Source organism: Myodes glareolus, chromosome 19, assembly GCF_982192425.1.
Source record: "Myodes glareolus chromosome 19, mMyoGla1.1, whole genome shotgun sequence".
NCBI classification, from domain to species: domain Eukaryota; kingdom Metazoa; phylum Chordata; class Mammalia; order Rodentia; family Cricetidae; genus Myodes; species Myodes glareolus.
Genome location: NC_142044.1, coordinates 62,586,993 through 62,612,089, shown reverse-complemented (window position 1 = coordinate 62,612,089; position 25,097 = coordinate 62,586,993). Strand labels below are relative to the sequence as shown.

Below are 25,097 nucleotides of genomic sequence, written 5' to 3'. Positions count from 1 at the left end.
GCGTGGGTCAGGGATCCACGTGGGGCTGAGGAGAGGCAGAGGGCTGAACCGGGTCTGGGGGTGCCTTCTGGAAGAGGGATGTACTGGGTTGTGGGGGTAAGTGCAGAATTGGCGGGTCGGTGCTGACGGCCCCCTGTGTCCCGCAGTTTGACTTCACCTCCTGCCAGGGTGTGCTGTTTGTGCTGCTCATGACCCTTTTCTTCAGTGGACTCCTCCTAGCCATCCTCCTGCCCTTCCAATACGTGAGTCTCCAACCTACGGGCCCAAGGAGAGGGTGGGGATGGCCCGATGCCCAGGGCGCCATGTTCTTCTAGCCCTTCAGGGCAGACCCAGGGCCAAAGCCCCACAGCCTGTCACCCTGCCCAGCCCTCCTGGCACCTGCTCTAGGTGTGTTGGCAGCATACGCAAGCAAACAAGGAGGCTTTTCTTGGCAGGCCCGGGCACCTGCCCAGCTCCATGAGCTGCATCCGGCTTCACTTTCCCATCCCCCCCAACAGGTTAGAGGGGAGGAGGAGAAGGACCATAGCTGAGAAAGATACACTGGGGCTCCAGAGGTCACCAGGCTCAGGGGACCTCCTGGGGAACCATCCAAGCCCAAAGAGGCAGAATCTGGCTGACCAGGTGGAGGGCAGTGAGGCAGGAACAGACTCTCTGCCTCCAGCTCACAGACCACCCCCCTTCGCTGGCATCTGGACTGTGTGTACTGTGCAGGAGCTGAAGGCATCAATGCTGGGGGACAGACTGGGGACATGGCAAGTGGTTTGAGTCCTGAGAACACAGGAAAGAAAGCATTGGGTCTATTGGGGCCTCAGTGGCAGTTTCTCCAGCCACATTTGGTACCCGACCTCCCATTGCCTCTTGTGTGCTAAGCTGAGATGGCTTTCCTCATCCAGCCCCAGCCTCCGGGTGGTTGGCACCCAGTCTCGGATGTTAAGATTGATTTTGGCATTTCTTTGGCTCTTCTCAGGATCCTGTTGACAAAGGGAGGGACCGGAGCTGGCCTGGAGGCCTCTATGTATCTAGGATGGGGATGGGGCTACAGGAAGGGGCACCAGAACTTCAAAGAACCCTTTATTGACCCACACTGAGCTGATGGGATGCCTTTGTCTTCCAGAAAGTTCTCTGGATGGGCTCCACAGAGGGCAGGGCTAACATGGCTCCTTATAGCTGTGGAGCTGGCCTGCACAGTCAAGGGGAGCACAAGCTTGGGAGGGTACTATTCTAGCCACCAGGCCCTTCGTGCCCATCTGGCAGATACTCCAGGTGCCTCCACACCTGTCCCCGCCCCTGCTGAGTTCAGCTGACTTTCCTCCCGAGCCCTTGCTCCCAAGAGAACTCTGCATGAGAGGAACAGGCAGACCCCAGATAGAGCAAGGATGGATGAGGACAGTAGGGGGAGCCTAGAGCCAGACCCAGGCTGAGAGGACCACAGTCAGATAGGATGAGTCACTTTTGGCCAGCCCGAGCCTGGGGCATTGTTGTGAAGGAAAAAAATGTCAGGTCTGTGGGGACTCCCTGCAGGTCTCCCTGTGATTACTCAGGGGTCTCTCTGTTTTACACTGTGAACACCCAGAGAATCACAAGTCCCTCTGGATCCTGGGTGGCGTTACCCCATTGTTCCATCCTCGGGACTGAGCTTTCCTCCCAACCTCTGGCCCTTCTGCCAGTTACCCTTTCCACACGCTAAACCCGTCCTTCCTGTGCCCACAGGTCCCCTGGCTCCACGCCGTCTATGCCGTGCTAGGAGCAGGCGTGTTTACATTGGTGAGTTTGGCCCAGCTTCTGGGGCACCTTCTCAGCTCTGTGAATCTTGCACTCTGTTTTCCTCACAGTCTCTCTGGAACCTTTCTGCAGAATCTGAGGGTAGGGCTGGTGCAGAACTGCATTTAGGGAATTCCACCTGTGTCCAAGACCTGCTTTCTGAGCAGGGTGAGAGCAGCAGGGTCGAAGCTGCTGACCAGAGCAGGACTGAGAGGAGGGGTAGAGCTCGGGGATATCCTACCGTGTGTCGGGGATAGCCTACCATGTGTCGGGGATAGCCTACCGTGTGTCGGTGATAGCCTACTGTGTGTCGGGGATATCCTACCGTGTGTCGGGGATAGCCTACCGTGTGTCGGGGATAGCCTACTGTGTGTCGGGGATAGACTACCATGTGTCGGGATAGCCTACCGTGTGTCGGGGATAACCTACCGTGTGTTGGGGATAGCCTACCGTGTGTCGGGGATAGCCTACCATGTGTTGGGGATAGCCTACTGTGTGTCGGGGATATCCTACTATATAGACTAAGTTAGTATGGTCCTAGGCATTCTGGGAAGATTCACATACCTGGTAAAAGTCTTCATTAGAGGGAACTTATTCTTTGCTGTTCTCACCAAATTCACTTCACAGTAATAGCTAATTTATTTATTTGTGCATTTATATACCTATTTGCCTTTTTAAAACAAATTGACTTCACTAAGTGGTGGTGATGCATGCCTTTAATCCCAGCACTGGGGAGACAGAGGTAGGGAGGAGATCTCTGTGAGTTCTAGGCTAGCCTGGTCTACAAAATGAGTTCCGGGACAGATCAAGGCCATTACACACAGAAATCCTATTTTGAAAAACCAAAAAAGCAAACAGACAAAATAAATTGGCCTTGAACTTGCAGTCCTCCCATCTCTCAGCCCGCTGAGCACTGGTTTTATGGGCGATCACACCCAGGGCTCAGCTAAAAGTGAGCACTCACTTTCGGCCAGCCGCCTCTCTTTTGTTCTTAATTCTCCCACCACACCTAGCGGATAGGTTTCACTCTTCTGCGAGCACAACAAAGAGGAAGTTCAGTGGTGTCAGGTAATGTCCCAAGGCTATTCCGGCACCCTAGAAAATGGTAGGGCAAGGCTGAGAACTTAGACATCCAGCCCGAGAGGACCATTAAAAGGCTACAGCCAGGTGGGAAGTGCGGAGAAGCAGGTGCCCAGATAACATGACCAAAACCTATCTGCTCAAGACAGCCCAACACACCCTTTGATCAGGTAGGCCCTGAGCACCTGAATATGTGCCCCAAGATCACCCAAGAGACAAGCTGGTGTCCATAACATCTTCATGGGAAGCCATCCAAAGAGACATGCCAGTGCCGCAGCAGTCAGACTTCCTCTCAGCTCTGCTGAGTGGCCAAAGTGCCCAGTTTAGTCACCAATTCCAGACTCATGGGTGACAAGAATGTCCAATACATCCCAGGGAGATAGACAACCTTGAGTTGCTTCTTCTGCCAGGGGGTGTTGGTGCTCACTTGTAATCCCAGCACTCCGGAGGCAGAGGCAGGTGGATCTCTGTGAGTTCAAAGCCAACCTGGTCTAAAGAGCAAGTTCCAGAACAGCTAGGGCTGTTACACAGAGAAACCATCTCAAAAAAAGAATTGCCTCTTCCATCCACCCATCATGATGGCACATACCTGTAATCCTAGCATTTGGGAGGCCGAGGCAGGAGGATCATCTTTGGTTCCTTAGAGAGTTTGAGGTTGAAAGCACTGCAAAGTGAAACCAAGGAACTTCCACAATCAGACGTTCTAGGTAAACTCTACAGTAAAGACCAGCTCTGAGATCAAGACTCAGGGATGCTGTGCCTAGTTAGTGCCATTCCCAGTGTCTCCACTGGAAATCCCACTTCTTGGGAACCCTTAACTCCTAAGTAAAGTGGGTTGTCTGGTTACCCTGGGTAATCAGTGATGCCCACTCCAGCACCTGGAGGAGCATTCCATTCCTTCCAGATCAACTCCAGGAAAGGAATGGGAGGATGGCAAGAAGGCAAAATTGGGGCCACAAACCCAGGCAGTAGCATCAGGAGGCCTCGGAGAGCAGTCACGGCTAGGGACAGGCGAGGAATCAAGCCAGAGCAAGGGAGGCTGGTGGAGCTGGAGAAGAGTGGGCATCTGTGGAAGGCCAGGGCATGCATGTCGCTTCCTGAGGATCAGGTGGCAGCAAGCATGGAAGCTGTATGAGGAGGCTACGCGTACAGATAGGGCTGGGTGGAAGGTACTAAGCCTTTAATCTGTTTAATAATCTCTTGTGTTGTTAGGATGATAAAAATAATCCCAGCCACCTGTCCCACCCATGGTGTCCCGTAGAACACTTTCACACCTATTGCCTCATTGTGTCTCTACTACAGTCCAGGGGAGGAAACAAGGCTGGTCTTCTGAGAGCTGCCTTGCTCGTTGGAGGGCCTGAGAGTTAAGTTGTGGGGCTGGTGGAGTCTCATGGCCAGGCCCAGGGCTGAGGTATCCTGAAACTGGTGTCCAGTGCCTCTGTGGTCACCTGGGGAGAGGTGTCCTTTTCCCTCCCCTCACTAACATCTTCATCTTCATGAGTATCATTCATGTGCTGGTTTCTCTACTAGAGCGTTGTGTCGGCATGGAAACACGCTGTAATTTCTCCCATCTAAAGAAAAATAAAAACCACAGAATACTCTTGACCCACGTCACCGTGAAGCCCTTGCCCAGTCTCTGTTCCTCGCATATAGCAAAAGCTCTGTAAGAATCTGTGTTCATCTCCTACAACAAGCCTCCCCGCCTGTCCGTCACTCTCCCCGTCCCGGCCCCTCCCTTCCTCTATCTGTCTGTTCTCACTCTCTCTTGGACTGAAGCCAGGGCTTTGTACATGCTAAGTGTGAGGTCTACCACCGAGCTCGTCCCTAGCCCACTGAGCACTCTGGGGAACGCTGTCATCCAGTTCATCAGCAACCTCCATGGGGCCAAAGCCAGCAGCAGCCTCAGCCTCGGGGGCTCAGCTCAGCAGAATCTGACTCATTGTTCAGTCCCCCAGAAGCATCCTCCATGCCTCCTGCTTCCGGATTTTGTTTAGCAGGCCCCACCATGTCCTGTGTTGGGTCTCTGAGTCTTCTTTTTCTGCCTCCTTCCCTCAGGAGCCCAGACAACTTCCGTGCTTTGAATATTGTGCTTTATGCTGACGACTGTAAATTTGCACCTGTCAGCCCTAGTGTCTGAGTTCCGGACTGGAATGCTCAGTTGCCTCCACAGCATGCCCTTCATCCTATAACACATGCAAGCGGCTTCTTTCCTGGGTGCCCCTGCCTCTAGGTTCTTCCTGCAGCCTCTCTCCTTGTTCCCACTCAGGACAAATTCCTTTCCTTACACATCAGACTCAGCAGCTCCAGGTCTCATGAATCCCTTATCTATAGCTCAAGTCCTCTGCCAAGCCCCAGAGCCCTTCTTTCCCAGTGTAGACACAATTGCTTCCCACCAGGCTCATTGCAATGCCCCTGCAGCTTCCCCGACTGTGCCTACATCTCTGGTCCAGCTCGCAAGCAGGAGTGGGAACCCCCCACACACACACCACCCTTGGCATCCAGCAGCCAGTTGCTTCCCACAGGTTCCCCCCACCTTTGACCTCCTCTTCCCCCACTTTGCTGCATCCAGTCAGGTCCCTTGCTGCCTAGGCTTAGCAGGCTCCTTCCACACCCGGGGCTCCACACCTGACCTGCTCCTCTGTCCCCTGAGACTCTCACAGTTTCCACTCCGACCATATTGTGTCCCCTTCACAGCACAGAGCGCCCCCATACTCCCTCTGCTCCCTTTTCCTGGCCGCCTAACTCTCACTAGCCCGTCTATGTCTTCCTCGGGCACATTCTGATTTTTTCTGATTTGTTTTTCTAATTTTCCTGATGTTTTCTGACTTAAGGGAAATTTAAACTCCTTGAGAGTGGGGTTCACCCACCACTCTGGGTTGTTCATTGATGTAGCCCCAGCACCTGGGATGGTATAATACACAGCAGACACCCACAGATGTTTGTGGGGCGAATGGGTGCCTGAGGAGCGAGGTGGGGGCAGGGCATGTCTGAGGTGCTGGGATGGCCCAGTTGCACAGCTAGCCTGGGTGTCTCCCTGAGTCACAGGGAGGAGGAGGAACTTTGGTGCCCAGTGACCCCCATAATGTCTCATTCAATCAACTCCTCCAAAAGCCTTGACTGTGATCATCTTGAAAGTTACATAAAGAGTAGTTGAGAGAGGATGTGAGTGGGCCCTTCTGCTTAGGGAAGGGGAGGGAAGAAAGCCCTTGGATGCCACGATGCATTCCAAAATTCCAAAATCAGCAGCTGCCCCAGAAGGAGATCCTAGTGTCATCTGTTTGTGGGATCTGTGCCCCCTCTAGCTGGAGCACAGTGGACCCTTTCTCTGTTCTGCAGTCAGGCAAGACAAGGGGCACACAGCACCCCCTGACCTGATTACTGCCTCATCAAAGATATATGAGAAAGTGATAAAGAAAAGAGTCAGATGAGGCCCTGAACCCTTGGTAGGGCCTTCCCTCCCTATTCCCACCAGCCTGGGCCTTACAGAGACTGAGACCATCCAATGACTCTCCCAGAATCCTCAACTCCCACTCTGAGAAATCCTTCCATTTTTCAGACTAGGGCCACCCAGGTTGGAAGCCAAGGCCTCCTGGGGCTCTGGTCCAGCCTCGAGAAGCAGGCCTTTCTAGGTCTCTCCCATGTCCAGCTTTGGTGCATTGTCAGGAAGCCTTGAGTTTGCATCTTGACCCCTACCTCTACTCCTTTCTGGATGCCAGGGCTGAAATGCCAGTAGAAGTGGGTGAGTCAGCCGAAAGGTGTTGGTTCTGAGTGGCTCTGCCATTCTTTCTCCACTAGTACCCTCTGGAGAGGTAAACTCTTGGGCCAGGCTGGGGTGATGGGGCAGAGCTGTGGGGCTGGGCAGAAACTGCATAGGGCGGGGCCAAAGACCTGGCTAGTCTGTCCCACAGAACAGCTGCTCCTCCAGGGTCCCACACCCGAAAAAGCTGCTTTAACGTTACCCGACCTTCTTTGGGGTAGCTTAGACGTCCCAGCCACCCAAAGCAGGAAGCCAAGTCCCAGAAATCCAGACGTCTAAGAAATTCGACGAGGGCCATAAGAACTGGGGAGCACTAGGAAGAGAACTTTGCCTTCTGACCCAGTTCTTAAGGACCTTGGGAGCCACTGAGAGTAGACATGAGAAATGGCAGGCCACACACTTTGGAAAAATCAGCAAATAGTCAGGTGGGTGGGCCAGAGGTTGGGAGACCAGTTGGAACTGGTGCTGTGTCTCCAGGTCAAGTGCTGTGTCAAGACTGGAGGCTGTGAGGCCTCACAGAGTGGAGGGAAGTTTTCTGTATGGGGTGCTGGGCCCCAGGTCTGGGTGCTGACCCCTGACTATCATGCTAAGCCCTCTGTTTTTAGTCTCTCCTGAGGCCCAAAGACAGCAATTGTATATGTACGCACACACACAGACTCTCACACATTCACACACACCACATACACATGCATATTCACACACACACATGCACACACTTGCACACACACTCACACATACACTCACACACACTCATACTCTCTCATGTGTTCACACTCACGACACGTGTACGCACACTCACACACACACTCACATACACATACACGCATATGCACACACAGCCTAAGTATCATAGTCCTTCTGATTCAACCCTGCCCATTAAAAGGCAGGGAGGCAGAACTGGGGGGCTACGGACCTAGAGTGGAGGAAGCTCTAATTCCATCCAGCCCCACAAAGATTCTGGGCTCTCTGACACAGTTGAAGGCAACCCCGAGCACCTCAGAAGTTTAAGGGAATCTTCTACTCCCCTGTCCCTGCTCCGCCTCTCACTTGGTCGTTGTCTAGTGAGGGCCATAGTGTAGGCCAAGTCTTCCTCAAATCAAGGCAACAATGCACAGTGAAAACCAGCCCCACGGGCCACGGTTCCATTCTGTCATCCTTCCTCTGCTGCAGGAGATGCTATTTCCCCCGAGCCACGTGAAGCTGGTGGCTGGGTCTGAGGTAGGGGGAGGGTATGGTGAACTGGCTGTCCTGAGGTCTACTTCCTGGTCACTGACACACAGTCTCCCCTCCTAAGACTCTAACCCTCCCACCAACACCTCGGGACACCTGAATGGTCACGAAGCAGCCTGCTAGGCAGAGGAGAAAGGAAACCCTGTCCCCAAGGGGAGGGGTCAGGGTGACTAGGAGGCTGTACTGAAGCAGGCAAAAGAACTCACTACACCCACCAGGCATGCAGGGCAGGGCATGGAGAGAGGAATTTCAACTCTTGGTCCAGCATGCGGCTGTCCACCGCAGAACCAAGCAGAGACATGGTGGACAGGGACAATGGGCATGCAGAGAGGAGAAGCCCTTCTGCTGACCAGGACATCCCCACCAAATCACATCCAGGCCTTGTTCATCTTTACCCTAGTGTGACCTTTGGCCAGCTTGTACCTTGGATCTTTCTGGGCCTCACTTGCTTCATCTATACAATGGAACTAATTTCCCATCCGTTCACAAGTCTATTGGGAAGGTCATTTGCCATGGAGATAAAGAGAAACTTAGCACTTGGTACATGGCAGCCTCTGCTGTCATCCTCATGTTAGGGCAGGGCTTGGGAGCCAGGGCATCATGTCTGGAATGCTTCTATATCAAGTTCTAGCTGTGTGAGCCGCTCCCATTAGGAAACATCCTTCTGCTTTGGTTTCTCTAAGTGGGACCAGTGACAGAACCCACCCCTGTAAATGAAGACTGTGCTTTCATTTCCAGCCACTCAGACTGGAATAATCACACAAAAACTATATTATTACAACACTATTTGGCCAATGACTCAGACATATTCCTAGCTAGCCCTTACATTTTAAATTAACCCATTTCTACTATTTTATATTTTATCACAAGGCTTGTGGTTCGTTACCTCACATCTTGCTTCTTGGAAGGCTAGATGGCATCTGCCTGATTCTGCCTTCTTTCTCCATGCATTCAGATTAGTTTTCCCACCTAGCTGTATTCTGCCCTCCCATAGGCCAAAAATCTTCTTTATTAGTTAATGGTAGTAAAACATTCATACCATGCAGAGGGGAATCCCACATCACACCCCTTAGGGGTTGTGACTTTAAAATGAGTTGGTTATGTCTAGTGCTTAGGAAGGGCAGGGCATGTGGCCAGTTACCTGAGAGGAACAGTGGACTGCCCAAGGTCAGGGCCGTGCTTTGAGGCCTCCCAGCCTGTGCTCTCCGGCACAACTTTCTAGTCTCGCCTTCTCTGCTGTGGTTACTTTCACACTCATTTATACAACATTTCCCTGGCTTCCTGAGCCAGACTCACTGGCTGCAATTCCTGCCAGACCCTACTCCTCCAAGGGCTTGTTTGGAGGTGCAGGGCTTGTGGCTTTGATACTTCTGTAACCTTAGCTAGAGAAGAGACTTTCCTTTGGTGTCAGGCAACAGGCAACAAATGGAGTCCAGGCCTCCACTGAGCAACCTGTCCCTGCTCCCCTGCTGCCCCATACTGCCTGCAGCCGGCCAGGAAGGTCTGAGGTCTTGACAGGAGAGCCTCTTTCTTTTCTATGCATGTGCAGTGTGTGTGTGTGTGTGTGTGTGTGTGTGTGTGTGTGTGTGTGTGTGTGACTATGTGTGTGTGTATCTGTGTGCTTGTATGAGTGTGTGCTTATCTGTGTGTATTTGTGTGAGTGTGTGATGTCCGTGTATTCCCACAAGTGTGGAGCCAGAAGTCAATGTAGACAACAATCTTAATTGCCCTCCATCTCCCACTGAACTTGGAACTAGCTCACCAGTACCTATAATTGGTCTTAATAATAAAAAGCCAGAGTCAGATTTCAGGGTAAACGCAGAGAGATCAGAGAAGTAAAGGAGCTGGCCATTAGAGAGACCTTTTACTTCTACTGAATCCTCAGACCAAAGGGGGTCAAAATTCTGTCTCTACAAAACCTCAGACCGAATCCTGAGCTCCTGTCTCCTCCCACCTTATATTCCTCTCTCTGCCCAGCCATATCCCTTCCCATCCCCACCTCCCTAGTGCTGGGATTAAAGGTGTGAGCCACCACAGGCTGGCCTCTATGGCTCACTAGTGACTTAGCTCTGCACTCTGATCTCCAGGCAAGCTTTATTTGTTAGATCACAAACAAATTATCATCACAAGTCTGACTCCGGGGAATCTGCCTATCTCTTCCTCCCCAGCACTTGGTATTCCAAATGCATGACATATGCAGCTTCTATGTTTGTGCTGGGGATCCAAATAGGGGTGCTCAAGCTCTCTCTCCTCTTTTATTAGCTGAGCCAGACCCACAGCCCCTGGCAGCTTCTTTTCTTACAAATCCAAAGCCCTCCAGCGGTGGCTGTGTACACTTCTAATGCCAGCACCCAGGAGTTGGGAGGCAGGAGACTTGAGATTTGGAAGCCAGCCTGGCCTCTCTTAAAGAGAAAGTGGGGGGGGGCATCGCAAAGACCAAAGTCACTCTCCAATTCTAAAAGAGCAGACAGAGCACCAGAGGAGCTCAGTCCTCTGTGCGATTCAACTAGGAAGCCCATGTCTCTCTGAGCAAAGGGTTATGTGTACATCTCTTCTTACTTCATTCTTATAGCACACATATGTGTACACATGCGCACATGCGTGCACACACACCAGCATGAGTGCACCCCCCCCATTGCTTCTCTTGGCATTTTGGTATCAGCAGACTTGAGCTGTCTTCTTGGCTGTGTGATCAGAGCAAGTTGGTTATATTCCCTGTTTTTCAGTCATGTCACCCAACAGCAGGAACAGAAATGTGACATTCGTCACAGAAGCTTACATGAGTATTTAAAACAGTCACAGGCCCGCCTTGTGCTATTTTAATCCTGTTGTATACGTTATACTTCACAATATATGAATACATCCACTCCTGGGTTTCAGCTTTTAAGAATCTTAGATATGGATGAAGCAAGCATTTTGACCACGCTCCTGGCCTTCCCTCGTGGTGACCACGGTGGGCAGTCGCCCTCTTCCTAGACTGTTCTACAGACGTGCTTGCTTATAGGCTCTTGGGTCACACATGTACTTTTGTGCAACCGTGTGATAAGGACTTTTCTGCGGCTTGCTTTCTTCTCATGGTAGCAGATAACAGAAGCATTTCCGCCGTGCTGCGTCAGTTTCTTTAAGTGGCTTCTGTCGAGACTGGGTGGTTTCCAGTGAAGCTGTGAGAAGCCGCCCTCCAATGGCCAGGGCTCTCCGCTCCTGCACTGTGCTGCCTTTTCTGTAGGACCGACCTGCTGGCTCGACACATTGCAACCCCGGGTTTTTATATTCATCCCTTGTCTGCTGATGGCCTCACCATGGTGTGGCTCTCCCAGAGTGCCTCAGCCTCACCTCTGAGCCATGTCTGAGGGAGGGACAAACAACGGATAAAAGCTAAATTCCCAACGTAGCAGGGTCAAGTCAGCTATGTGGCCAGAGTCTCTGTAGATCAGTGTTCCTCGACCTGTGGGTCGTGACCCCTTTGGAAGGGGTTGCATATCAGACATTTATATTACGATTCATTAAAAGCAGTAAAATCACAGTTATGAAGTAGCAATGAAAATAATGTTATGGTTGGGGGTCACCAGAACCCGAGGAACTGTATTAAAGGGTCGAGCATCAGGAAGGTTGACAACCACTGGTTTAGATGCAGCCCTATTGAGTGGGAGAATTAGGACAGGGTCCCACCCCCCCCCCAAGCCCACTCTGCCCCCAGCTCCACCAGAACAGGGGTGTGGTCAGGTTCCAGCACTAGACAAGTGGCCATCAGCAAGCCAAATTTCTCTCTAAGACTGCTAACCTCACAGGCTGACCGGTGACAATGTCCACCTGCCTGTGCACACAGGGACAATGAGTTGAGATAACGTAGTAGCATGTCCAAGGACCAAGGACCGTCATATATTCCACACTCATCATATTCTAACGCTGCACAGCCTCTGACCCCATCCCAGCCACTCTTGCAGAGTCCCGTGTTCAGCTACAAGTTAACCTTTCCAGATAGAACAGTTACTTTTCCAGGTGTCAGCAGCTGATCTTAGTTTGCAACTAGTATGTTAACTGTAAACAAGGCAACCCACTGCTGGCTCAGAAGGTTGGCAATGCTTCAGTCACCATGGAGACACTAACCGGTTACTTTTCCCCTCGTAATGCGTGCTTATAATGGGATTTTTAAAAATCATTTTACATTTATTTGTGTGTGTGTTTGTACACATGCGTGCCACAGTGTGTGTGTGTGTGTGTGTGTGTGTGTGTGTGTGTGTGTGCAGATTAGAAGACAACTCACAGAAGTCATTTCTCTCCGTTGTGTGGGTTCTAGGGATCAAGTTCAGGCCACCAGGCTTGATAGCAAGTACCCTTATCTGCCCCATCTTGCTGGCCCTTATAATGGAATTCTGGATGATGTTTGTTGCTCTCATTAAACTCCAGTTCTTTTAGGGCAAGTTCCCTGGGACATAGTAGGTGCTCAGTAAGTATGAGCAAGCACAAGTAAGTAAAAGGCGCCTGACTGGCTCTCAGGCATGAGGCTGCAGCCGTGGATGGTAACTCCTTTGGGGTAGCCACCCCGGTTAGCACCATTCGGATGAGCATCCAGGGGCCAGGGGCCAAGAGCAGGGGCAACAATTATTATTCCACGCTTCTCCGCAGCCAGCTAGCTGTTCTGGGAGGCCACCGGATGGGTGTTTCTTGGAGGGGCACCCCCAAACCTGATCAGGTCCAAGACTTCTAGGTTGAAAGATTCTATTTCATGAGCTCACCCAGGGGTGACCAGGCTCTGGGAAATCAACCAAGCGCTGCTGATTGATAAGCCAGCTCAGCGATTTATTAACTTCGGCTTGGCAGCTGTGCCCGCTAAACAGCCCGCAGCATCTGAGCCCCCCTCCGCTGCCCCTTGCTTGTTCTCTTTGCAGAGGAAACTTCACTTAGGAAGCCAAACCTCATTCTGCCAAGTAGACTGGAGTAAAAACGATAGAGAGGGATAATGGCCGTCGATGCCTCTGTACAGTCAGGGGTGACGTGACCATCCTGCTTTGTAAAATGAAGGCACTGAGGTCACATGGCTATATAACTCTTGAAACCTGGAGCAAGGACTCAAACCTCAGCCTTCCAGCTTCAGTCTGTGTTCCGGGGAGGCCCTGCCCTTAATGCTGTCATGCTCGGAGGGCCGATCCTTGCATAGAGGGCCCCCTCAACCCTCACTGTGGCTCCCCATTTTCCTTTCTGTTAAAACTATGCAGAGTCCCCTCAGATCGCTCTGCCTCCCTGACGCGATGCCGGAGCCTCCTGAGTCTCATTAGCAGCACCTGCCTCGTCTTGGGAGGGCGCCGCTCCCGCAGATGCAGTGGTAGAGCCCCAACAACAGCTACCGTTCATTAGGCACAGGCTGGAGGTCAGGTGTCTTGGACACAGTATGGTTATCGCAGGCTTGCAACAGCCTCATGAGGCAAACACCCTCATCTTCCCTCACAGCTGGGGATTCGCAGGCCAAGGAGAGGGTTGGCATCTTGTTCATTCTCCCAACTCAGTAAGTAGTAGGACAGTCTCCAAGCCGGATGACCTTCAAGACCGAGCTCACAGTCACCCTTGCCCACTTCACCTTCAAGGGGGATGACCCAACTCATGTGCCATGTGCTGGGCTTGCTGGAGTCTCTGGTTCCTGTAGTCTGTGGCATTAGCATGGAGGGCAAGAATCCTCCCAGGGTTCCCTGGGGGCTGCATCTTAAACATCCCAAGGAGTCTGGGTCCTGGGAGTGGAGTTCTTGGATGGGGTGAAGGAAATGGATTGTGATGTCTTTCAGCCCCCCTTCGGGCAAATCCAAGCTCCAAGGTCAGGTGACCTCCCTCTTGTCACCTGCCTTCCCACAATGCTCCCACTGCTTCCTCAGTGTTCACAACAGGTCCCTCAGGTCCCCAGGGCTTCCTAAGTTGGTCCAGTCTAGCCGATGCCCACTGCTCCTTCACACCCCAGGTAACATGTCACCCTCCCAGGACACCGTCCTCTTGAGCAGTCAAGAGCTCTCACTCCACAGCCCTAATTATAGCAAGGGCACAGCTTCCACGTAATTATCTCCCCCACATCATTAAGCAGTGAGCCTTGCCAAAGCACACAGATTTGTCTCCCTTGTGGTTTCCACTCTTAGTCCCTGGCATGCATTTGTCACCCAGTGCATTTGTGTGCGTGTGTGTGGGATGGTGTATGAGGAACCCAGGCCTTCCACATACAAGTGATGAAGGAGCTAGGTGCAGAACATGAATGAATCTAAAGAAATCTCAGCCGGTGTGGATTCGGTTCTTCTTTTAGACACTGGGAGACTTTGGAGACTCTACTCTCCAAAAGGTGTCCCTGCCTGCCTAATTTCATATGCTGCTTGCAAGGGGTTTCTGTGGCCAAGACTGAACCCAGAGGAAAGCTCTGAGAGAGGGGCGGAGTCTCTGTGGGCAGTGGAAAGGGCTGGCAGTGGTGGTTGGGGACAGAGGGGGAGCTGTGGCTAAGGCAGTTGGTGCAGAAACATCCACTAGGCCCAGAAGGTTCCCCCGGGAGATCGAGAGATGCATTAATCCTGCGTGCTGCAGAGCGCAACCGAGCAGAATGGTTGGGTTTGTGGGCGCTGGAGCCAGCCTGCTCAAACCCCGGGTTTGCCATTTCCCCACGTGAGTGAAGTAGGATATTTAAGATCTCTGGCCTCAGTTTCCTCTAGTAATGGCACTTCGACTGGAAGGAGCTGATGTCCATAAAGCATATAGCAAGCTCCCAGAGTACTGTGCATTATCCTCAAACACGAGCAGGACCTGGACAACCGCACGAAGCCTGTCTCAACAGAACGCCCCCGGCTTCAGGAAGCCCTCATAAGCGCCCACACTCACCCAGGACAGACTCCCGTTAACCCTCAGCAGTGCCAGAGGCCCTTTGTATTACTGTGGGGTTACTCTCATCTTTCTAACATTCCCCCCACCTCCAGACTTCAGCTTCAGTGGGCAGGGACCGTGCCCTCTGCTATAGCCCTGCCTGGGAGAAAACAAGTGTTCAGTAAATAGGCACTAGATATAATTAGGGGTGGAAGGTGCTGGGAAGATTCCAAGCTCTGGGCTATCACTAAACCACCAGGTCCTAAAACCAGCAGCTTAGACCCCTTAGTGTCCATACTGATTGAATATCTGACTTCTCATTCTTTCCTCTCTTCCAGTTCCTGGCATTTGATACCCAGTTGCTAATGGGTAACCGTCGCCACTCACTGAGTCCCGAGGAGTATATTTTTGGAGCCCTCAACATTTATTTAGACATTATCTATATCTTCACCTTCTTCCTGCAGCTTTTCGGCACCAACAGGGAATGAGGAGGCCTCCCCATCCCTACGTTCCTCCAGGGAACGTCCCTTTCCTGTCCTGTGACCCTTCTGTGCTCCTGCAAGTCCAGACATAAACGTGCTGCAGTCAGCTTGCGAGCGGTCGCTCTCTCCTGCAGCCAGCCCTCTTCAGCTTGTACATATGCCATCCTTGGGGCCCCACAGACCTGAGGCCACACCATCCCCCGCGGTGCCCCTGGCACCCAATTACATCTTCCAAATGGGACAATCAAGGCTGAGGGCACCTCTGGATTTGCAGACCCAGGGAATGAGTGGGAGGAAGCCCCCCTCAGAGGTGGGAAGGAGACCCCAGAAACCTGGCTGCAACTGTGACCCCACCAAACCTGCTCTAGGATTTCATTTTTTCTCTCAGGTTGAACAACCACGTATTGTAAGGGAAAAGACTGAGGGAACATGACAGGAACATAAGGACAGGGCACCGTGCTGTGGGGGTGAAGCTGTCCTGGGCTGTCCCTCTCTCAGCTGGTAGGACCAGTTCTAGGGACCCAGACAATATAAAAGGAGTAGGAATGCTTCCATTGCTTGCCTCAGTTTGCCCTCCCAGGCCATAGGACGGACAGGGAAATGTTCCTAAACATGGGCCTGTCCTGAGCTCCCAGGCAGGGTAAAGCAAGTGAGCCAGGTGCAAGTTCTGAATGGGGTAATCGGTCAAACTGCAGTCACTGGGCAGGCATGTGTGAATGCAGGACTAACACCCCATCTTTCTTTCCACAGGCCTGAGGGAGAAGTGAGGTGGGGAGGCCTGGTGAAAGTAGTTCTAGCTGCGGGCCGGCCCTTACCAGGGGCTGTCTATCTGTCCCTTCCTTCTGCTATGTCCTGCCTTATCTCCCTCCAGTCAAGCCTCCTGAGGCCCTAGGAGCTGAGGCATCCATGCCCCTTCCCCCAGCTTCCCTGGCCACTCAGCCCCAGAGTCCCTGGGCCCTTGCACCCTTATCTTCATATCTCTGTAATTTGGAAGCTGCCCAGCTCACGGTCACAGCCAGAGCCAATCCCTTTAGCCTATCCCATGTGATGAGGCCAGAACTCCTTATCGGCCTCCAGGCGGCCAGGATCTCAGGCGGAGTGTGCGTCAGTCACCCTGTCCTGGCTGAGTGCCTGCTGGAGAGGGGACCAGGGGCCACACCTGGGGCAGCATGCAGCCCACAATGCACGTGGCCAGTTCCAAGCCAGTGGAAAGTTACTGGGTGGAGGCTAGAAGACTCTGTGGGATGTAGGGGCTCTGTTTGCCCCCAAGAAAGGGGACTAGGTAGCCTATCCATTTCGGTCTCTGTCCCTCCCCACCTTTGAGAAACATTATAGAAGCCTTTGAAATTTTGTTCTTTCTTGGCTCTTTGAGAAAGGAAGGAACCAAGAACAAGGGTGGGGTGGGGCAACTGGCGTGAGTGCCCACTGCTGCAGTCCAGAAAGGGGCCCTGCAGTGGTGATCAGCACATCCCCGCTGCAGAGGCAAAGCCAAGGGGCTTTGATGATAAATCCATTGTCATCTAGTAATCCTGGGGTCAGCCACAGCTGCTTCATTCGAGGACCCCTCCAGTCTGAGTCCGGGCTGGATTGAGACTTGTGTAACTATAGACGTGGGTGGTCAAGGCCTGGCATCTCAGGGAGGGGGGGGGTGTTGTCGTGTGTCCCCCATCTCCCATCCTGGCACTCTGAGATGCCAAACTGAGGTTTTCTCTCCCTGGAAGTCAGCTGGGAGGCAGGATTCCTGGCTTCTGATTGGGCCTCGCTGCCCACAGACTTGTGTTTTGTCTGTGACTCTGTTTCCCTATCTATAAGTCCCCAACCAGTGCCAATGTGGGGGCAGGCAGAGGCACCAAGACACTTCCACTGACTTCATCTAGTTGCTCACCTTGAGGGCCTCTCCTAATCTCTGTCTTCAGCTCTAGAAAGGTTTAAAGCCCCTCCCCTACTGACCTGACACCCTCACACTGGCCAGTTTCCCAGAATCCACTTGTCCAAGTCCTCTTCTTCTGGGATAATCTATGCAGAGGCTGAGTACTAAGAAATTTTTCCAAGGCTAAGTTCCAAAAAACTGGGGGAGGGGCAAGCCCTCAGCCCAGGCACGAGTCAAAGTGATCTCAAAGATGGCTCGGTCGTGGAGGTGGAGAGGCCTGCCAGCAGGTTAGCTTCAGTCTGATACCCAGCCCGCAGCTAAACTGGCAGCAAGGCCAGAGAAAGCCTTGGTGTCGACCCCTGACAGAGCAGTGAGGAGTCCCCGGAACACCTGGGTGGGTCTTGGCAGGAGGAAGGGCGGGAACAAGAATGCAGGATTATGAGGAATGCGGGATTATGAGAAACTGAAGCTGGGCAGGTGTGGCAAATTGTAAAGGAGGAAGGACTCCCGCTGGCCCCTCACATTTTTAGTTCGGGTGGGGCCGGACCTGTGACGGGGTGGGTTGGATTTCATAAAGTTAGAGGGAGCCAGGAATCCATCTGCGATGAGAGGCACAGAGAGGCAGCATGGCCGGTCAGGAGGTCCCGGGAAGGAGTCCTGAAGTCCCTCACTCCCCACACCAATTCCTGGGTTCGTGTACAGCAGCTCTTTCGATACAGCCCGAGGAAGCCACGAGATTAAGAATCTTGGTTCTTTCATTCCATACCCTTTCTCCTGTAGGAGTCAGGATCCCTCAAGCACCCTAATTCCAAAAGGCGGGTGGGAGTGGGGTGCGGGGGTGCGGGGTGGTCAAATTGGAAATTTTACACAAGGACCTTGCTGCCCCCTTCTGGCTGTTAGGGGAAAAGCAGAGTCCGGCTTGGCAAGGAGGGAACAGTGGCGAGGGGCAGAACTCTGACCCCTGCCTTAAGCCTTTCCGGACAGAGACCCATCTGCCACATACCCAGACGCTGCTGCCCTTTTGGCCTCAGCTCCCACGAGCTTTCCCGGGTCCCTCCCATGTGCCCTTCCCTGACCTTACCTGCTCAGGACCTGTGACTGATTGGAAATAAGAATAAAAGCATTTACTAAGACACCTGAACTGTTTGTTTGTGGTCTCAGCTGGCTTTGTAGCGTGTGTGGCGTCACTCAGCAGTGGGATGTGGCTTTCATGCAGAGGCTCCCTTAATTCCCGTCTTTATTTTCATGTGGAAAGGTGAGGAATCCTTCTGCTCAGTACATCCTTTCCCCGAAGCCTTCTGCAGATCGACCCAACTTGCCTGGTCCGCGGGAGCCTGCCCCTTTCCGGGCCTTCTGGTAGAGTCATCTTCCTTTTTTGAACAAAAATATTTCCTTAAAATGGAGTATTCTAGTTGGGCGGTAGTGGAACACACCTTTAATCCCCACACTCAGGAGGCAGAGGCAGGTGGATCTCTGTGAGTTCAAGGCCAACCTGGTCTACGAGAGCTAGTTCCAAGACAGCTAGGGCTGTTATACAGAGAAACCCTGTCTCAAAACAAAACAAAATAAAAAAATAAAATAAAGGAGTATTCACACATCCCCCAAAGCAGCAGTTTTGAACTTATAAACTCGAGCTGCTGGGGGCTGTTTTGTGCACCCCAGAGCCACACAGCTTACAACCCACAGACAGAAGCACCGTTTGAGAACAGGAAAGGAGGGATCTATGTCAACCCTTTCATCTTACATAACAGAACACTTAGGATCAAAAGTTTCAGTGATTGGACCAAGCTTATGAACAAATTAGTGACCAGCAGTGACGTCAGAAGGCAAATCAGCTAATGGTGTGTCAAAAGGTTCCCGCGAGTGACTTCAGCTTGACCCAAACAGAGAGGAAGGAACCTCAATGGAGAAAATGCTTTATAAGGTCAGGCTGTAGGCAAGCCTGTAGGGTAGTTTCTTAATGATTGATGGGGGAGGGCCCAGGCAATTGTGGGTGGTGCCATCCCTGGGCTGGTGGTCCTGGTTTCTGGAAAGCAGGCTGAGCAAGCCAGTAAGCAGCAGCCCTCCCTGGCCTCTGCATCAGCTCCTGCCTCGGTGCTCCTGCCCTGCTTGAGTTCCTGTCCTGATAAACAGCGATAACAAAGGGTGAGCTGAAGAAACCCTTTCCTCCACAGCCTGCTTTGGGTCATGGCGTTTCACAAAGCAGCAGCCACCCCAACTAAGACACATGGGTACCCAGGTGTGTGGGAGGGGACATGAACACACTGGAGGGGGAATATTATCCTTTATACTAACATGGTTTTAGTGTAAATTCATCTGGGGGTGGGAAAGAAGAGGCAGCAGGAGTCAGGGACGGGGAAGAGAAGATGGGTAGCTTTCATTGAGCACCTGGTGCATACAAAGCAAGCCATGGCCGGAAGAAGCAGACAGAAGCACAACAGCTTGAGACCCCATAGCCTGGACCTGAGTAAACACTCCTCCCCCTCCTTCTTTCTTCCTTTCTTTTTCTTCTTCCTTCCTTCTTTCCTTACTGTTTTTTTGTTTGTTTTGTTTGGTACAAAGTGTCAACGTGCTGCCCAGGCTGCCTGGCTTCCAGTTCACAGCCTTGCTGTCTTGAGCTGGGATTGTATGCATGTACCACCCTGCCTGGCCTGCACATATTCATTCACGGAACCCCAGGAAGAACCAGTGCTGAGATACAGTACAGGGGACCAGGAACCTCTGACTCAGGCCTCTGACAGAGCAGGAATGGGTGGGGAGGAGAGGGAGCACTGGACTGTCTGTCATGTTCCTCCGCCGCCTCCCATCTCATGCCCACACTGTCTTCATCAGTTTCCTGAGGCTGCTGTAACAAGTGATCAGGAACTGGGTAGCTTAGAACAACAGAATGCTTTGTTCCACCACAGTTAGGGAGGCCTGAAGCCTGCTCCTGCCCTCAGGAGGTAACGATGGCTGCTAATTTTCTTCAGCGTCCTGTGGTACCTTCCAGTCTCTGCCTGCATCATCACGTGGACTCTCCCTGCCTCTCCTCCTCCTTCCTTTAATGGGCAAGAACAGTCTGTGTCTGCTGCACATTCGGACCGATAGGCTCATCATCAGATCCTTAGTCTAGAAAAAGATCCAATTTCTATGAAGTCCCATTCACACATAGGGAGTTTAGAAGCTGGACACAGCCGAGTGGGCCACTGTCCAGGCCACTCTAGAGGCCGCTGCTAGCTCCACACAGCCCTCTCCCCGTGGCAGAGAGAACCTTCGTTCCCATTGCCCATTCCTCAGCCTGACCCAGCTCACATATACCATCCATCTCTACTCGCGTGTGTCTACTCCAGAAAACCTGTTTGCAGACTCCTGGACTGTGCCCTCCTACACTGCACGGGCAGCTAAGGCGCTTCCTTCCCAGATCACTACCCCAGCCCTTTCTGTTCTCTTTTCTGGGAAAAACCTCCAAAAGAAGCCAGCCCTTGCTTTCTCTTACTAAAATACCTCCAGTGCCTTCTGCTTGCTTCCTTTTACCTCTTGAGCTGTTCTATAAGTAGCCCAAGTGTCCTGGGCTACCATGCTGGAGAGACCATGGGCCTTCCTGCCATCCCCACCAAGGTGGCAGCCACAGAAGGAAGAAATCGACTTTTACGTGGCCACGCTAGCTTCAGCTGCTCCTGGCCTCAAGCATTTGAGTCTCCAAGTCTGAGGTTCAAGATTTCATGGCACATGGACATATCTATGTCCTGTCCAACTTCCTATCCACAGACCCTATGGGCACAGTTAAACAGCGTGGTTTGGTCCTAATCCACAGACCCTATGAGCACAGGTAAATGGCGTGGTTTGGGGGCCAGTAAGTCTGAAGTCATTTATTTGCCAGGCAGTGGATCCCCAAAATCAAGCGCTGTGTGGAGCAGCATATGAGGGACACTAAAATGCGTCTTCCTGCTTCAGGCAGAGCAATCTTTTCCAAACCAACCCTGAGCAGAGCTGATTTGATATCATTCTAGGCCTCAGGCCTGAGGCCAATGCGATAATGATGTGGGATCTGGGGAGGTCTCGGGAGGGGTGAGTGCCTTTTGCTGGGGCTGGAGGGTAAGCTGGAGCACTTAAAACAATGGCTCCAAATTCTTTGCTCAATGAAATGTGCTGGAAGTGACATATGTGAGTCTCGATCCGGCCCATTGATTTTAGCAGAAGTTCTAAGCAAACTCTGACTGTCCCTCCTTGATTCATAAGCTTTCCCTTGAGCAAGTCACCATGACAGTGGTGCAGTGGTTCAGCCACAATAAGGCTGACACTTCTGAGTTCTAGGGCCATGCATGTGCGGACAAGCCCTCAGGCAGAAGTGCCTAATGGCCCCAGCGATGTTAAAGGGCCCCGCATGACCTACGCGCATGCATGGTTGCATCATCCACATATGACTCAGCTAAGCCCTTGTGTGCATGTGTGGTTGCATCATCCACATGTGACTCAGCTAAGCCCTTGCATACATGCGTGAGCCCCGCCATCTGCATATGACGTAGTCATGTCAACCCCCTGTGCACGTGTGTTAAAAGCTGGATGTGCCATCTCCTTCTCTCTCTCTCTCTCTCCCTCTCTCCCTCTCCCTGTCTTTCTCTCTCTCTCTCTCTCTCTCTCTCTCTCTCTCTCTCTCTCTGCACATTGACTTCCCCAGGTTTGTATACTCCCCTCTAGTAAACTCCTAAGCATGTTTGTTGCGTGTTCCGCATTTCCTTCTCACTCACTAATTTCATTGGTGCCATGAGACTTGAGCCCTTCCCCTGGTCTCGTGATCCAAAACTGGGTACTTTTCCCACAGCAACCACGTGTTCCTTCTGCCTGAGCGTGACCTCTACGGACACCACTGGCTTCAGGTGGTGAGTTTCACCCTTCTGGTCAGCTTAACTGTTTCTCTGAACCCGAGGAATTGGCCGCTGAGCTCCCGGAAATCTTCTGGCGTTCCTAGAAATGGAGGGACAACCCCACGGCCTTCATGGCTACGGTTGAGCCCTTTGCTGACATGCATCTCTGGATTGCTTCCCTTAGCTGAAATCGTGTTTGGACGATCTGGGGTCAGTCCTCCCATGACTGGGGGCCCAGGGTCCCTCGGATTTTTCTTTCTCTTTTTCTTTTCTTTTCCTTTGGACCACTGTGAGAGAGCACTCGGTCTCCAGCCTCTCTGGCTTCCCAGTCACCCAGTCACCCGGGCTGGAGCCAATCAGGCTTTAACGCCCCTCCTGTAGGTAGGTAGAGGACGCTCCTACAAGCCCTGACCCCGCTTATAAAGGGGAGATGTCCCCCTATAAGTCTTGTGGTGTCACTGTTTTTGTGGGGTTTCCTGGTTTCAGCTATGGGTAACAAGCCATCCAAGACCATCAATCCAGCCTACCCCCTGGGATGCCTTTTAGAGGCCCTGAAACCCCAGGCCTTAATTCCCTACTTAGGGATTCACACACTTGTCCATCTTTGTTCAAAAAATGACTTTGTTACAATTTAGATTAACAATTTAAAGTGGCTGCCTAACGACACCTTTGATCCTGATATTCTACAGGAGCTTTCTAACTACTGTCAGCGCACAGGCAAATGAAAGGAGTTTCCTTACATCCAAGCCTTTTACTATCTAAACTCTAAGTCTCAGTCTTATAATCTCACCTTTCATGATATCTATATGACCCTATCTAATAACCTACTTCCTGAAGAGCACAGGTGAGTTTGGGAACAGGCCAGACTACATGCAGGCGAGGTTCACCAAACACAAGCAACCCCCCTCCCCCAAGGACAGAGGCAGTCCCTGAGCAGGAACCACACTGGGATTATAGCACCTCAGGTGGAATTTTAGCTAGGGGCCAGTTCTTGACTTGCCTTCTGGCAGGTTTCTGCAAGGCTGCCCTCAAGCCAGTAAATCATAGTAAGCTCTCAGAGGTCATTCAATCCCTCTGCGTTTTTTGAATGCCTCACTAAAGCCCTATTACAATATACTAACTTAGATCCAGAAACCACAGAAGGCAGACAGTTACTCATGACTCATTGTTTTTCTCAGTGCTACCCTGACATTAAGGTTAAACTTAGACGTTTGGAGAAAGGCCCCTTGACCCTGCAGGCAGAAGCTTTGGAGTTGGCTTTTAAGGTGTACCATGTGAAGAATGACAAAGCCCACAATCATCACTATCACATGCTTGCCACGGCCCTCCAACTGGCCGAGGTGACATACCGGCCGATCTGTGCTGTCCATGCTCCCTTGCCCCCTGGGGCTTGAGAACAGCCAGGCCTGTATTTCAAATGTGGTAGAGCTGTTCACTGGGCCCAATCATGCCCTAATCCTCATCTTGGTCCCACGAGACCTTGTCCAAGATGCCATAGGGAAGGACATTGGGCAGTCGATTCGGTGATGTGGGAGTCCCCTCTTGGTGTTGCTTGTATTGGTTAATGAATAAAGAAACTGTCTTGGCCTGATGGGGCAGAACTTAGGTAGGCAGAGAAGACAGAACTGAATTCTGGGAGGAAGAAAGCAGAGTCAGAGAGAAGCCATGGATTCACCGGAGACAGACACTGGGAATTTTACCCAGTAAGCCACTGCCATGTGACAATACACAGATTAATGGAAATGGGTTAAACTAAGATGCAAGAGTTAGCCAATAAGAAGTTAGAGTGAATGGGCCAAGCAGTGCTTTAACTAATCCAGTTTCTGTGTGATTATTTCTGGGCTAAGCTAGCTGGGCAGCCAGGACCAACAAGCAGCCCCTCTCTATGCAACATCGTGGCATAGAGACATCAAACCTAGACCATTCCCAAGTTGATCTTCTAGGTCTGGCCATGGATGAGTGAGGCTTTCCAGGCTCCCTTGACATGACCACAACTGTCATCTGTAACAGGGAGCCACGGGTAAACATTATGGTATCAAGACAGCCCATCTCCTTTCTCTTGGACACCAGAGTCACATATTTGCTACTGAGGGAATTCTGGGGACATACCTCTCCTTCTAGTTTCCCTATTGTCAGGGAAGGGGGACAGCTTTATCTACCTCAGCAGACCCCACCACTTAACTGTGTTTTTAGGGGTATTTATCTCATTCATTCATTTTTAGTCATGCCAACCTGCCCGGTACCTCTTATGGGAAGAGATGTTTTATCAAAAGTAGGAGCTTCCATTTCGTTTGCTCCTTCCATTCACCTTACCTCAGACTCGCCAACAGCTCCCCTCCTCCTTCTAGCCTCCCAACCCCCCAGCTCCAATGTGTCTTTTCCTCTACCAGCCTCTCAGGTGGCTCACTTCCAGGAACTGACTGGCGGCTTGATTTTACTCATATGCCCACAGTCAGATGAGCTAAAATATCTCCTGGCTTTGGTGGACATGTCTGGGTGGAATGAAGCATTTCCCACCACCAACAAGAGAGCCCAGACAGTTTCTGATGTTCTTCTCTTGAGAAATTATCCCCCGGAATCCTAACTTCTCTTCAGTCGGATAATGGCCCAGAGTTTACCTCCCAGATCTCTCAAACTTTATCTAAGGTTCTTAACATTCCCCGGCATTTTCGTATCCCATACCATTCTCAGTCTTCAGGGAAGGTAGAACAAACTAATTGTTCTTTTAAAAAATGTTCTTGTTAAAATGTCACAGGAGCTTCACCTCGACGGGGTAAAACTTTTGCCTCTGGCCCTTCTTAGGCTTAGGGCTCTCCCCAAAAGCCCCCTGCTCCTCGCCCTTTGAACTCATATATGGGCAGCCGGTTTTAACCCCTGGCCTCACACCCAAAACCTCTCCACTTCCTGATCACCTGATTACTCTGCTGTTATCCCATCTTTGCTCCCTATTATGGGATTTTACCTCAACCATGTGCCAATTCATGCCCACCACCGATTAAAATAGGGCACTATTTTCTTCCCCAGACCAACACCCCTCACCCCTTACCTCTAAATGGCAGGGCCCCTTTAAAGTAATTCTTGTAACTCCCACAGCTGTCAAGCTCAAGGGACTCTCTCATTGGATCCACCTGTCCCACCTTAAACCTTTTACGCTTCCAGCTCAAGAAACCCCTCGTGTACGGTAACTCAAACAGGGCCCTGTCCTGCGCTCGGCCTCGCCTGCAAGAACCACGCGGGACACAGGATCC

At 51.8% G+C, this 25,097-nt stretch overlaps 1 protein-coding gene across 4 annotated transcripts in view; it reads left to right on the top strand.

The window, feature by feature from the left end:
• The window catches only part of Faim2 (Fas apoptotic inhibitory molecule 2), a 33,374-nt gene extending 15,228 nt beyond the window's left edge, over window positions 1-18,146 (top strand). For all 4 annotated transcript variants that reach the window (XM_048444592.3, XM_087899275.1, XM_048444593.3 and 1 more), the window contains 3 exons: window positions 147-242; window positions 1,711-1,764; window positions 14,992-18,146. In XM_048444592.3, the coding sequence (XP_048300549.3) occupies window positions 147-242; window positions 1,711-1,764; window positions 14,992-15,141 (300 nt within the window). In that variant the 3' untranslated portion in view covers window positions 15,142-18,146. The remainder of the gene's footprint in view (window positions 1-146; window positions 243-1,710; window positions 1,765-14,991) is intronic.
• Window positions 18,147-25,097: the final 6,951 nt, after the last annotated feature.